The sequence below is a fragment of the Rhincodon typus genome, chromosome 20, assembly GCF_021869965.1.
Source record: "Rhincodon typus isolate 14 chromosome 20, sRhiTyp1.1, whole genome shotgun sequence".
Lineage (NCBI taxonomy): Eukaryota > Metazoa > Chordata > Chondrichthyes > Orectolobiformes > Rhincodontidae > Rhincodon > Rhincodon typus.
In genome coordinates, this window is record NC_063351.1 from 51420012 (window position 1) to 51434565 (window position 14554).

The 14554-nt window shown below is 42.8% G+C and overlaps 1 protein-coding gene across 1 annotated transcript; it reads right to left on the bottom strand.

The window, feature by feature from the left end:
• Positions 1-935: 935 nt before the first annotated feature.
• Positions 936-14548, bottom strand: dusp5 (dual specificity phosphatase 5). Its single transcript, XM_020522286.2, has 4 exons — positions 14051-14548; positions 10492-10649; positions 5772-5991; positions 936-3818 (listed from the first exon to the last, which is right to left on the bottom strand). The coding sequence occupies exons 1-4, from the start codon at positions 14406-14408 to the stop codon at positions 3424-3426; spliced, it is 1131 nt and encodes a 376-aa protein (XP_020377875.2). The 5' UTR covers positions 14409-14548; the 3' UTR covers positions 936-3423.
• Positions 14549-14554: the final 6 nt, after the last annotated feature.

Consider the following 14554-nt stretch of genomic DNA (forward strand, 5'->3'; position numbering starts at 1 on the left):
ATCCAGCCCTGCACCTTGTTGTCTCTGGAGTTCCAGGTAACCTGAATAGGACTTATCGGGATTTCACCAAATCCATCAAGTAACTGCATCTCCTTATTTCATGCTTGTACATTAATTGTACTTGACAAAAAAATATTGCTTAGGTAAATATTAGAATATATTGGCCCTTTGGTATCTGGGACAGCATAGCGGTTAGCACTGCTGCTTCACAGCACCAGGGACCCAGGTTCAATTGCACCCTCAGGCAACTGTGTGGAGTTTATTCATTCTCCCCATGTCTTTGTGGGTTTCCTGCCACAGTCCAAAGATGAGCAGGTTAGGGTGGATTGGCTATGCTAAATTGCCCATAGTGTTCAGGGACATGCAGGCTGGTGGATTAGCCATGGGAAATGCAGGAATGCAGAGATTGGGGTCAAGTGCTCTTCAGAGGGCTGGTGCAGACTTGATGGGCTTGAATCCCTATGCAGAAAGAATCCATGACTTGTCTTTATGATTCTTTAATGCTTTTGGAGTTGAGGATAAGTGCTGTTCAGTTATAGAGATCATCAATTATTGCATTTACTACAATACTGCATTAGCAATCAGTCACTTCGAGCTCCATTTTCACTTTCTAAGGTAGCAGACATGAAAAGTTTATTCTCAAAATTTGTCAGCATTCCGGAGACCAGTGAAAAACGAGAGCTTGTGGGATTTGGAAACTGGGGACTGCATCACATTTAAACATTTTGTCTAAAATATTATTTTTGGGAAAACAGCAGGAATGAGGACATTGTAGAACTATTTTTTTTTCCAGAAGAACACCGATGATATTACACTCCCTCAAAAAGGGACAAAGTTATTTTCTTTCCCTCAGTAGATACTTTTTCAAATTATTGACCAGGGAGGAGGCTTGGCAAGAAGAAGTATATTTTTAAAATCATTCCATTTAGCTATGGTTTCCATCAGAAACATTTTATTGATACTGTACAGGCAAGATACAAATAATCACAACTGCACTTATTCCCAAAATGTATTGCTCATTGACAAGGGGCTATTGCAACATGCCCTGAAAACATTTACATTTTTATAGCAGTATTCACAAATCCTGAGACAAACTTGACATCAATGACTCAAACAGCATTTCAGTGGTCAGACCTCTGCTCAGATCCACATTAAACCAGCAGGACACCTGGTGCGACAGGACAAGATTCAAACTGTTTCAAATCATTGTAACTGTAGAAAGCACCATCATTATGTTAAGTATATTTTCAATTTGAGGTAGCAGTGTATTAATATAGTCATGAGGCTGATAGTGGCATGATTCACAACTGCATCCGATGAGGTGAGAGAATTACCTAAATGTAGTGGTCCTTATTTACCACCTGGGAAAATAGCTGTTCTTGGAGAATTTCCATTGGGAGAAATCTTATAGAGCTCAATAAAGGCAGTTTGGAATTCAGTATCAATCAATAGAGGGCATGATATGATGGACTGGGGTGGGGGGAAGCATTACACCTTGGGAGCTCAGTGAGGGGCTAGTGCAAGTCTCAAAGCTCTGGGGCAGAAGGGTTTGCAGGAACTCAGTGCCTGGGGAAGAGGTTGGCTCTTGGCACCAATGTTGAACTTCCTGCTCAGGCGTAAATCGAATTTTGCAGATTGGCCTCTAATCTGCACCCATTGGTCAAACTTGCCTGATATTCAAGGAAAGTCCAATGGTCCATGACACAAGAGAGCTGAGAATCTGTCTCTATGACTTGGATTATCACCATGAACATAAGTACCAAGGTCAGGGGGTGCTGAACATGGAATAAATGTGCAAGAAAGGTTTCATAAATAAAAACAAAGAAAATAAAGAGAGTTTTCTAATGCCTCTGTGTCAATAGTAGACTCTTTGCCTCTTGGTACAGGTTTATAGCTTCATACCCCCACTATACAGCTGACGCTTGAGTCAAGGTCTGTCTTTCTGCTGACTTCGAAAACCAAGGCCCTTCTCCTCGTTCAGTTGGTCGATAAAGATCCCATAAACCCGATCAAAGATAACAAAAGGGATGATCCGATAGCCCGTAGCATCGCAGACTAACTGCTCAGTAACCTCACCGCAGTTTGAAATATTTTGCCAAGTACAGACCTGGCTGCCATGCTGTCTACACAATAACAGCAACTGCACTTCAAAATAAAGTTGTTATGGGACCTCCTGTGGGCATAAAACATACTGTATAATTGCAAGTTCTGTCTATTTTGAGACGAGTTTGGTGATATGCTGTCGATTATATCTGTGCGTGTATAGTAATACAGCACAGTTGTAGTACCTTGGGCTGAACACAAAGGTGTTGAAACCTACAAGGAGCAGGTGGAGAGATCTATAGAATGGCTGGCCTTCTATTCCCAGAGCCAAGGAGTCTGAAGGGAGATCACTAGTTGCCAACACTGCTGTCTGACCACCCATCAAGTGTCGAGGTGGGATTTCCACTCCTCACTCCAGAGGAGCTGCCAGCCAATCGGAATGGCTGTTCAGGAATGGGACTGCTCCATGCTGTGGATTGCAGGGCCAGGTAAGTGAGAGTCTGAGGGTAGTGAGTGGAGTTGAGTCCTGGCGAGGTGGGCAGGGGATGGTAAGGCTAGGGAGAAAGGATGCCCCCAGATAGCAAGGATCGATGTGCAGGAGGGAATGTTGGGAGCACTTAAATGTTTAAAGGAGAGATTGTTGATGGAGGTGGACCCAGCCCCCAAACCTCCTGCACAAAGCCGGCACATGGTCATTTAGCCTCCATCTCTGAACTCCTCCCACAGATCATAACCAATGATGATCAACTTTTCTAACTCCCCCTCCCCCAATCTGGTGTGTCATGGCTCTTCTCAAATACAGATGATGTTGTTGGTATCTAGTACAAAGCATCACATTAAAAAAGCAATTGTTCATGCATATGTTTGATACTAAGACAAGAACACATGACCCTGAATTGAGACAAATGAATAAATACAAAAGCATTGAATACACTGTCAACAGGGCCTTTGGTTCGCATTGATTTACTCAGAATACTTGAGCCACAGGACAATGACAGGGCTCAGCATAGCAAGGCTGGGTCAATGTCAATCTGATGCAGTACACATAGCCATGATAGTGAGTGTAAGCTTCATTTACACATGATACAGAGTTGCAATGGCCTTCCCATTCTCTCTCTCAATGTGCTCATGTTACTATGGTCTTCCTGTTCCATCATGGCTCAGTAATGAGTTCCAACAGTCTCCAGAAGGGATGTGCTGAGCTGATCTGGTTGGACATCAATCTTAAAAAGAAGACTAAGTCTGGTAAACACAAAATACTGTAGGTCCTGATAAAACCATGGGAAATCAGCCAGGATTCACCATCACATGACATATCAGTTTTAGTGATCCTTCAGTTACATTTCCTCCATTTGATGGTTTCTGACATTGCTTTGTATTTCAGCAAGACAGAGATACCTTTATCGGGCTGAATTCAAATGGGTGAGCTGGTGATGGTATTGGCACTGTACTCAAAAGTGAACTGGGGAAAGTATAGACTGAACTTTCCAAACTTTTGTTGTAGGTCAGTTCCTCTGCAGAGCAAGAGACAGTGTCTCTTTTGCAAGGTTGGATGGTCGGGGTGAGAGAGAGGATTTCAGATTCATACTGCAATAACTGGTTCATAAACCCAAAATTGGGAGAAATGGTATTCCTTCGCTCTTTAATGTAGTCAAAGGCTTCTTCTAAACGTAGTTCCTTGGATCTCATCAGATATGCCAAGCAGATTGTGGGCGAGCGAGAAATTCCAGCTTCACAGTGGACCAGCACCTTCCCTCCTGTGTGCCTCACATGATCTGTGAAATAACAAGTCCAGTTTAGCTCCTGGTTAATGCATATGCTAAAGTATCTGGCACATCAGTGCATTACATTTACATATCTTCAGGTAGGCAATTAAATGTAACACTCTAGAATATTGCAAAGTCCACGGGATGCTTTAGCTACGAGAGACAAAAACACCCACTTGGTAAAACTTTGATCAATAGGCAATTTTACTGCACCCCCCCAAAAAAAAATTATCACCTTCATTTGCTAAGATATTAATTCATACTAATCCCATCCCTACTGGGCAGTTTCAAATACTCTATCCATGGTTATTCGATGTGGATGAACCTGGACATCATGACTGAACCAGATCCTGTTCTTGTGCAACTCTGAGATACACCCGCTCAATAAGGAATCACTGGTAAGTGTTCCAGCATGGGAAAAAGCTACATTTATTTCTCTCACTCTAGTCCACAGACACTGAGGCTAACAAAAAGCACCACTGTTGTCAGCATATAGTGCTAAAGTTAGAACGTTCACTGATAACTGCATGGTGTTCAAATTCACTCTCAGCTCCTGAAATGATGCAGCAGTCCACAACCTGGGCATAGTTAGATCACAGAAATCTGCAGGGTTGGCCTGAAATGGTAAGTAATTGTCACTTGACAAAAGTGACAGCAATCAACTCCAACTAAAGAAGTCTCTTGACATTCAACACTATCACTGAGTCCCCCACCATCAACATTCTGCTGTTACTATTCACCAGAAACTGAACTGCACCAGCCACATTAACAATAAGATTACAAGATCAGGTCAGTGGCTGCTGACTCACATCCCAACTCTTCACTGCACCATCGACAAGACACAAGTTAGGAGTGTGATGGAACATTCCCCACTTGCCTGGATTGATGCAGCTCCAACAACACAAGAAGCTTGACACCATCCAGGAGAAAAAAACATTAAAGAAGGTGGGTGAGTTCTCAAAAGCTGGAGGGACTATAGAAGCCTTTGTTTTTCTGGCTTGCCCACAACAAATTTACCTGCAGGTGCCTCTCAGAAACTTTAAAAAATTGCCGTAGTTGCTGTGTCACTCTTGTGGAGTGGGAGCCCCATTCACAAACTGCCTGCAGACATTGCTGCCTCTGAAGGACTTAACTCGAGGGCCTCCTCACCTTGCTCTGCTGGCAAGAGGTCACATCCAAGTAGTTACCATGGTTCCCAGTGTTTCCGGAGACCAACAAGTTTCCAGTCTGATGATCGGCCTCGGAAACATTCAAATAAGTTCCTGAGAGATGTTCCAGCTCGGAATCAGCCTCCAGTAAGAGCGCTTTGGGAGGGGAATAATTCCTGCAGCAACTCAAAATAATACCCCTACTCCCACTCCCACCCCTACTCCCACAGTGCCAGCACCAAATTTCTGTTTGTAGCAGAAGGCAGTTAGCCACTGAATAAAACTTGGTTTAATCTGCTCTCCAAGACATCTCCTTCCTAACTTCTAAGGAGCCTTCCTACTCACTAATGGGACAACTATCCACTTCTTCTAGAAGAATGAAGCCTGTCTCAGTAACCAATATCAAACTGGAAAACTTTAGGGCTTGGGCCTAACTGGATTGAAGTCTGTTCAGTTATTACAAGGCCAATTTTGAAACTGAGAGAAATGGTTAATTAAATTGGAATATTCTCTCTCAAAAAACTGAGTCTTATCACTACTCTATGTTATAATATCCCAATTTATTTGATCATTTTGGGTTTGAAGTGAACTGAACCTTTACAATTCAGTTCCTTGCTAAGAGCTTACTGTAGCGTTAACTCTAATTTAACAAGTACTCTGAAAAGACAAGCTGCTTGCATTTGCACAAAGGGGATATCTTCAATCACACAGAAGTGACTTTGTTGGATAACTGACACATTGTATGGTCTATACCAACAGCAAGCCTTTAGGTGCTCCTTGTGCAAGTGTTAATTCTCTCATAATTGTTACATACCAATGAAGTCAATCGCTTCCTGGAAATGGGAACTCATGTCTGCAGTTGCACTGTCTTCTACAGGAATGAATTTATAGTGATATTTGCTTTTGAAGTACTCCGCACAGTCACGAGAGACATTCAGCAAAGCAGTGATGTGGAGATCATCTAGAAAGTCGGGTCTGGAGGCATGGTAGGCGCTACCCAAGTACAGAAAAGGCAGGATTTCAACAGGTTTCCCCTGAAAAATGAACACAACATAAGACATTAAACAACATGGAGACAATGAGAGAAACAGGTTTGCATCAGAAAATCAAAATGGAATGAAAAGTGGTGGCACACATTAGTGAACATGAAAATTCCAGTAGAAGATTAACCCTTTACATCTTTGGACTGTGGGAGGAAACCCATGCAGATACGAGGAGAACGTGTAAACTCCACACAGACAGTCACCGGAGGATGGAATTGAACCCAGATCCCTGGCGCTGAGAGACAGCAGTGCTAACCACTGAGCCACCCATCTAACTTTCTCTCCCAAGTCAAAAAAGCAATGAAGGGGAGGTAGCTTCTGGAATTTCTTGGACATGGAATGTACTGTCTTAAAAAACCCTCAATGTGTCCTGACTTGTGTCACTTCACCACTCTGCTGCCTTTACTGTCAATATTACTGTAAAGTGAACACAGCTTAAGAACAAACTAAAGCATAGACATTGCCTGAATAGCTGAACTGTCGTTAACATTGTGCAAAGGCAGTGCTCCAAGCACATGTAATCAGGAACCTAAACAGTAAACAATTTGAGAGGCTGCTTTCCAAGCCCTGTTCTGCTGTGCCTACTAATTAACTGAAAGAACACAGTGGTTAAAAAAAAACACTTCAGCACATCTGATGCTGTGCTGTTCAAGTGCAGACAGTCATCATCTCACACAAGTGACAGTCTGGCTGGACAGTTTTTAATCATACTAAACAGCATGATGGGAATGGACATGAAATTATTTATTCTGCATATTTAATATTTTAGTTTGGCCATAATATTTTTAATGTTCTACATTATTGCCATGTTTAAGCAGTTCCTAATAGGGTCAGAGTTCCACAACTGCAGATGTCAGACTTGGTCATTTAAGAACTTTGCAGTAGAGCCCAATGTTTCGTACCCGATCTGTTGCAGAATGCAATTGCAATTCCCCAAGCATCCTTAGTTATGCTACTACAAAGCTCAAGCCAGGGACCAGGTGCTTCCAACACAGGAAGAAAGGAAAAATAAAAATGTGTTTTTTTCTGTGCTGCTACCAACACACTTCCTTGCTGCTGATTAGTCTGCAGGATTGTTGGAGCAGATCCCAAGGATATGCATTGAGGCAGACTGCTAAAGGGTGAAGGGAGTGAAAACAAAATGTGTTTTCTTTAAACACTGAGGGAATGCTGTTTATGATTGAGACAAGAGTTATCTGCCATCAACAGTGCTCCTTAAAATTAACAAACCAATCTCTAGAGAGTTCAGAGTCATATTTTCATCTAACTCATGAGCAACTTGCCATCAGATCTCTGGTCAAAATTAGTATTGCTGAACAGATTCACTAACATTTAGCTATGAAATTCATGGTACCTGAAGCAAGGTGAATGGGGACAGCAACGTCAGGGGGCCATGATAAAGGGAGAATCCAGGTCGAGGCCTTATAGGTGTCTAATAGTTCAGCAACTGGGGGCCATTGATCCCTGGGGTCTGTAAAGTGGGGGCAAGCAAGCCTGGCCTCATCACTGGGCAACTGTGCAGGGCACCATAATTCACGGGAAATGCCATAATGAAGAATGTGTGAATAAACTGGTCTTGGTGCAAGTCAGAAGGTGGGAACAAAGACCCTCCAATCAATGTGTGGGGCGGAGTGGGTCGGTTCCCTCCACTCTTGGAATATGGGGAGGCATGGTGGCTGAGTGGTTAGCACTGCTGCCTCACAGCACCAGGGACCCAGGTTCAATTCCACCCTTGGGCAATGGTGTGGAGTTTGCACATCCTCCCCATGTCTGCGTGGATTTCCTCCCACAGTCCAAAGATGTGCAGGTTAGGTGGATTGGCCATGCTAAATTGCCCATAGTGTTGAGGGATGTGTAGCTTAGGTGGGGTATAGGGGAATGGGTCTGGGTGGGATGCTCCAAGGGTCAGTGTGGACTTGTTGGGCCAAAGGGCCTGTTTCCACACTGTAGGGATTCTATTCTATGTGGGGACACGGAGTAGGTGGAACAACAATTACAGGGGACTGGGGGCAGAGTCAGTGTGGGTCAAGTAAATTCAGCCTGGTTCACGACAGGAGGGTTTATTTCACGATTTACTTCAATAATCTGAAACTTTGAGTAAAATACAAATTCACTGTCATTTTCCCTCAGGCTGATTTGCTACTGAGTATTGCTCGAAGAGCGACAAGGAACAGGCAAACCCAGCTCACCATTATCTATAAACAGATAAATACCTGTTTTCTTAAAAGGATTATTAAAAATACTTTTTTCATGCAGCACTTTCATACGAACAGCATTATATTGTTCTAATAATTGGAGATGGTCCTTGATTACTAATCCATTTGAAAAGGAGGCTTTCAACCACACAATTTGAGCAGTTTGTCCTGGGCATCCTGCTGCACACTAATAGCCGATTGCCTGCTCTGGGTATAGTTTGGGACATTAACAGTTAAAGCAGGTGTCCAGCTCCGGAGAACTTAGAGGGCTGGACTGTGATGTTCAAGTTTCAGGTGACGCTGCCTTTCTGTGGACTGGAACTTGCTCTGGCCCGAGTTTGACAACACATGGGGTTAACAAGTGGAAAACAGCCTGCCTCAGACATTTTCTGATGAAGGGTCTAGGCCTGAAATGTCAGCCTTTCTGCTCCTATGCTGCTGCTTGGCCTGCTGTGTTCATCCAGCCCTGCACCTTGTTGTCTCGGATTCTTCAGCATCTGCAGTTCCTACTATCTCTGCCTCAGACGTTTGTTTGTTTGTTTTGGGCAAAGGATAAGGCACCAGATGTAAATATAAATGTTTATTTGTATTAGTTGATTGTAATATTAAATATTAATTACTTCTGAATAGATGGCAGGAAAATATTGGCTGCCGTTACTTTTATGTTAATACTGAGGGTTGGCTGGACTAGTATTAACTGACATTGTCACATGACTTCCAGTCAGGAGTAAGGTGGTTCAGGATTTGAATACACATTTGGCTGCAGGTTACACTTCACATACACTTGTCCCAGTCTGCAGGATTCATTTGTTACGCCTAGGTAGTGAAATCTCCTGAGCTTGTTCAGGTTCCTCAGCCATGCTCTCAAACAAATCCAGTGAAACACAGCAGACAAAAGTACATGTGTGTAAAATGTGACATTCTGGTGCTTCTGATGGTAGAATTCTGTTGTTCCAGTGTCGAAACCTAGATGACCAGACCCTGGGCTCACAAGCTCAATCTTCTGTTCAATCTAAAGAGATGAATCCAGATTCTCTCATTTTCAATCAAAGAATTTAATGCCTGATATCTCACTGCAGAGAGAGAGATCAGGGAGAGAGCAAAGTAGAGGCCTAGCCCATACGTGTAATTTCAAACGTATCATAGAATTAATTTGAAATTCTCATTCATTGTAGCATTCTGACCTCAGTCAGAAGTTTGAGGTTTTATGTCCCTTTCCAAACAGTTTGATAGAAAATTCTCAGCTGACACTCCATCCACTAACTCAGCAATGCTTCACTGGCAGGGATGTCACAAAGCCACATTCGCCTTCTCGTGTGGACATAACAAGATCCCATGACAGAAGAACTGAGGAGTTCTCCCTGGGGTCTTATCCCTCAAACAACATCTCAAAAAAAAAGCAGTTGATCCGATTGTAATCATGTTGCTGCTTGCACTTTGCAAAGTATCAGTTTGCAATTCCTACTGTACAACTATTATTCACTTACATTTGTACTTCATTGTCAGTGGTCAGAAAGGATTATATAAATTAAAGTCATTCTGAAAATTAAGAACTGCAGCCAGTTTTGATGGTGTCCGTTTTAATAGAAACGGAAAACAGGAGCAGGAATAGATCATTCAGCCCTTCAAGCCTGCTCCACCATTCAGTATGGCCACAACTGACCAGCCAATGCAGTTCCCTGTTCCTGCTTTCTCCCCATACCCTTTGATTCTTTTAGACCGAAGAATATATCTAACTCCTCCTTGAAAACATTCAATGTTTTGGCCTCATTTGCTTTCTGCAGAGGTAATTTCTATAGGTTCTCCACTCTCTGGGTGAAATGAAATGATAGGCATTGGTTAATGCAAACTTATGTCCAGTTGATTTGTTTAAACTGAACGAATAACACACCTACTTCCAGCTCCTGTCAAAAAGTCAAAAGGTAATCGAGAGAACAGGAACAGAACCTTTGATATATGCAAAACAGAAACAAAGAAGGGAAGGTAAATGAAACAGAAAACCCCTGAAAATGACACACGTAAAACCCCTCTGGAAACAGGAGTTTGGTAAAGAAAAATACCTTCCCACATGTTCACGTGACTTTGTTCAAAGCTGTCAGGTTTCAGTAGTACATTTGTGTGCACCCAATTATGGCAGTGTGATGTCATGTAGTAATGACAATTACGAGCAGTGCTTTTCAAAAAGCAACTGTCTGATGTTGTTTCCTCTTCTGTGGCACCTCTAAAAGGAAACGTACTCTAAAGTTAGATTGTCCCTCAGCACAGGGCTCAGTGTTTATTCTTCAGTTGTACACACCTGATCATAGACTGGTCTGTGGTTGCTACAAGGCTGGTCATGTTGGTTCATAGGGCTTGCAGCAGCTTCTTTAACCTCCTGCACACCAGTGTAGTTCAAGCCAGGCGTTAGCTCAGTGCAACATTCTGGATACTGAGAGTGAAAGTCTTCATAACCTCCTAAACACAGTACAAGGGGGGAAAACTGTTTATATCTGCATGTTTCAACCTTGCACAACAACAGAAAGGAACAGTTAGCTGTGGGCTCTCCTTGCTGAGTAAGAAAGCCTGGACTTGTTCACTCAACAGACTGGAACTATGCTTTGGATTCATTTTTATTGTATAAATAACAGTTGTCATCAAGTGGACTAACTGCAATGGGGAATTCTAAATTCAACAAAAATCTTGGTGAAATATTTGGGAGGGGCCTTTGGAAGAGGGTAAAAGTCATGTACATTTTCTTTTCCTTCTGTTGAATACAATACACCAGCCAAGAAAGAACCTGGTGAGCTGTACAAAGAGTCTATGAGAGTATGAGTCAAAAAGTGTGCAGACCAGTAGATAGATAAGCGAGAGTTGGGGTAAAGGAGCATTTTCATGATAGCAACTACTGGAGTTCCACAAGTAATGTTGCTGGAGTCACAATTATTTACAATGTATTAATGGCTTGATGAGGAAAGTCAATGTACTATTGCCATGTTTGCAGACAAAATTAAGTGGGATAGTGAGGATGACAAAGAGCCTGCAGAGGGATATAGACAGGTTAGGCCAGTGAGCAAAGACTTGGCAGATGGAATATAACGCGAGACAATGCGAGGTTACACACTTTGGCAGCACAGAGGACTTGAATATCATTTAATGAGGAAAGCCTGCAGAAAGCTACGGGAGTCCTTGTATGCGAATCCCAGAAAAAAGTTAGCATCCAAGTCCAATGGGTAAACTTCAAGTGAGCAAATAATATAAGCTAAATGCAAAGCCGTCAACATTACAGTCTCTGTGGATTTCAAAGTGAACTGCCTCTGTTAGCTAAAACATTTTGGCTGACACAGAATGTAGCAATTCAGCCAACTGATATGTAGTCCTGAAACTGTTACTAATGGAAGCTTCAGGCACTCAAATGACTCAGAACATTTACCCAGTTACTCAGTCCTTTATTTTATTTTTCTCTTGTAAGTTCTCATTTACCTAATGTTTTATTACCAAATTGTTTTTTTAAATAGCATTACTGCAAGTATATTTCTATAAATAAATACTTTATTACACACTGATTATCAGTAATTATATTTGGGTAAAAGGAAGGTTTTATTGTCTAGTTACAAAGGATTCAATTCCTAGAAGCGTTTGAACTTGCCTGCCCTAACATAATAAATCTGCTTTCAAATAAATTGCAAACTGATTGCTCACTGCTGCTTACCAACAGTATTTGGTGATGATATCAGGTTCTGGTACATGATACATACTTAATTACCCCTTCACACCCAACTGCTGTGACACATCCAACAAGAATATTCTAGCCCTGAATTTACGTAGGTACACAATGTCACATCTTCTACTCAATAGCCTCCTTCACATTGTTATCTGAAAAGACAATGGCATTTATGGTAGTTACTTTAGAAAAGTGCAAATCTACAATGAAACAAACTCACAGAGGATAGTTATTTGAACTCAGATTGAATCAATATCTTGCTGACAGCATGGAAAGAATAATTTGTATCCAAATAGTAATCTTCATGATCTCAGGATGTTGCAAAGCACTTTGCAGCCAATGAAGTTCTTTTGAAATGTAATCTCTGTTGCATTGTTGGAAGTGAGGTAGCCAGTTTCAGCAAGTTCCTATAACTGCGTCATGATAATGACCAGATGATGTGGTTTTTGTTTTGTAATGTTGAATGAGGGATAGTTATTGGCCATTCTGATTAAGAATGAATTCTGTGAGCAGACTGCAAGGGACATGACTCTATCTTACCTACTGAGGGGTAGGCAGATAAATAGTCTATTTATTGAACGGTTGACCATTTGCACACTGCTATTGACAGATTTGTACAGGATTGTTACTGACTATTTGGCCAGTTACAAACCTGATCTCAAAGCAATGTGGAAACAGACAGCAACAATTTGTGGCTGAAATTGATGAAAAGACATTGGGCCTCTCCTAGCAACATTGAAAGGAAATAAATCTTTTCCAACTTTTAAAAAAAAAGTGGATCATTTAAGATGGATATCCTCTCTCATACCTTTCTCTAACAACACAATAGATTATCATTTTTGGGTCAGATTTGGGATTGCTGATTGATTCAGGGTAGGATCCCCTTTCTTTGGGCAGGGTGTTATTTTCCCCATTGATGTTCTGTACAATTACCAAATGGAATCGAATGCGGTTGTACCTTGTACTGAAGAGGCTAGATTATCACATCACCAAGGTATCACTGTTGCTATCTAACCTTAAAGGCAAATTCAACATAGGCAGTTCCTATAACAGGCAGGGCTTGTTTCATTACTGTTTAACTATCCGACTGGAGACCATCAACACAATATCAGTTGGTTCTTAACTAGAGCTAAGCAAAACTAAACCCATAGCTCTGCTATTCCCCTATAGTCCTGCATTTCCCCCCATCAGGAACAAAAAACCTATCATACTGGATTCCCAGCGGCTCAGTCAGACAGGATGGAATGGAAAGGAATGATACTTTAGATCTGACTCACGTGGACTTGAAGGACAGGACTTGAAGAGTGGCAGTCGAAACTGCAATCCTGGGGTTTAGTTTCAATTTGGTGACGAATGTACCGACACTGTCCCGCATTTTCCGAGTGTATTGCCATCATTCTTGACTGTATTTTCTGAAATCTAAGGACTTTCCATTTGGACTCCCGCACAGTCACAGACCATCTCTGAGAGCGTGGTGGAAGAGGCGGCTACACATTGATAGAGGTAGTGGGGACTGCCGTCACTGGAGAATCTGAGATAACAAGGTGTAGAGTTGGATGAACACAGCAGACCAAGCAGCGTCATAGGAGCAGGAAAGCTGATGTTTCGGGTCTGGACCCTTCAGTAAAAAATCTGATTTTTTCAGCTTTCCTGCTCCTCTGATGCTGCGTGGCCTGCTGTGTTCATCCAGCTCTACACCTTGTTATCTCTATACATTGATATAGCTCCAGGGCTCCATCTCGGTCAGTCCGAGTCCCAGTAGACACTACAAGGGACGCTCTAGCTGAGAACTCGTTTAGCCCACAGAGGAATCTTACACCAAACGCGATGCTAGAACGCTCTAAACTCAGCGCTGTGTGGGTTGTAGTCAACACAATCCTAACTCAGTGTAAAATGTATTAACTAGATAAATAACAGTCACAGCACTCTTTGAAGTCATTTCTTTCCTAGCCGTTTTAACAATAATATTTACTAATGTGTATCATACAGTATAAATACAATCGTTAACAAAAATAGTTTAAAATAAACTGGTTAACCCCACAAATAAACAGCTGAAAGGCCAGCACCGTTCACTGCCTGGTGTCTCCTACGGAGACAGAGAGAATCTGTACAAGATTGAGACGGTGGAGAGGAGCCCTCTCCGGCTGAGCCTCACCTTTGAGGAAGTAGATTTTCGTTCTTGGGCTAGCAGTGGTTAAGGTGTTGAACACGATCTGGGCAGTGCTGCCTTTACTCGCTCTCTGCGGGGTTCTCTCATCCAGGACCACCACGGTGGCCACTCGGCCCTCTCGCAGCCGGGCTTGTGCTTTCTCATCCGGGATGATGAAGTGGAGGGGCAGCGGGCTTCCCCGGGCCCTGCGGACCATGAGCGTGTTGAGGCTGACGCTGAGTGAGCCATGAACATGGGAAGCGGAGAAACACAGGAACGGCCTGCAGTCAAGGAGCAGCGTCCGGCCCTGCTGCTTCCGGAGCAAACTCCGCAGCCGCTGGCTGTTAATACCGGCCACAGTCATCCCGCAGCGGCTTCCCCCTCGGACAGAGACCGGTACTCAACTCTCCCGTGTCCCGGTGTGTGTGAGGGAGAGCGGGCAGCCTCCCCTGTGACTGTCCGACTGTCCCTCTGTCCCTCTGTCCCTCTGTCCCTCTGTCCCTCTGTCCC

Bases quoted from the DNA above. Each gene is read 5' to 3' on its own strand.
- dusp5 (XM_020522286.2), bottom strand. From the start codon at position 14,408: ATGACTGTGGCCGGTATTAACAGCCAGCGGCTGCGGAGTTTGCTCCGG. The intron at 5,992-10,491 runs GTGTGTACAACT...TTCATTTTTCAG, and splicing joins ACAGACCAGTCTATGATCAG to GGGAAACCTGTTGAAATCCT. The intron at 3,819-5,771 runs GTATGTAACAAT...GTTATTTCACAG, and splicing joins GGAAGCGATTGACTTCATTG to ATCATGTGAGGCACACAGGA.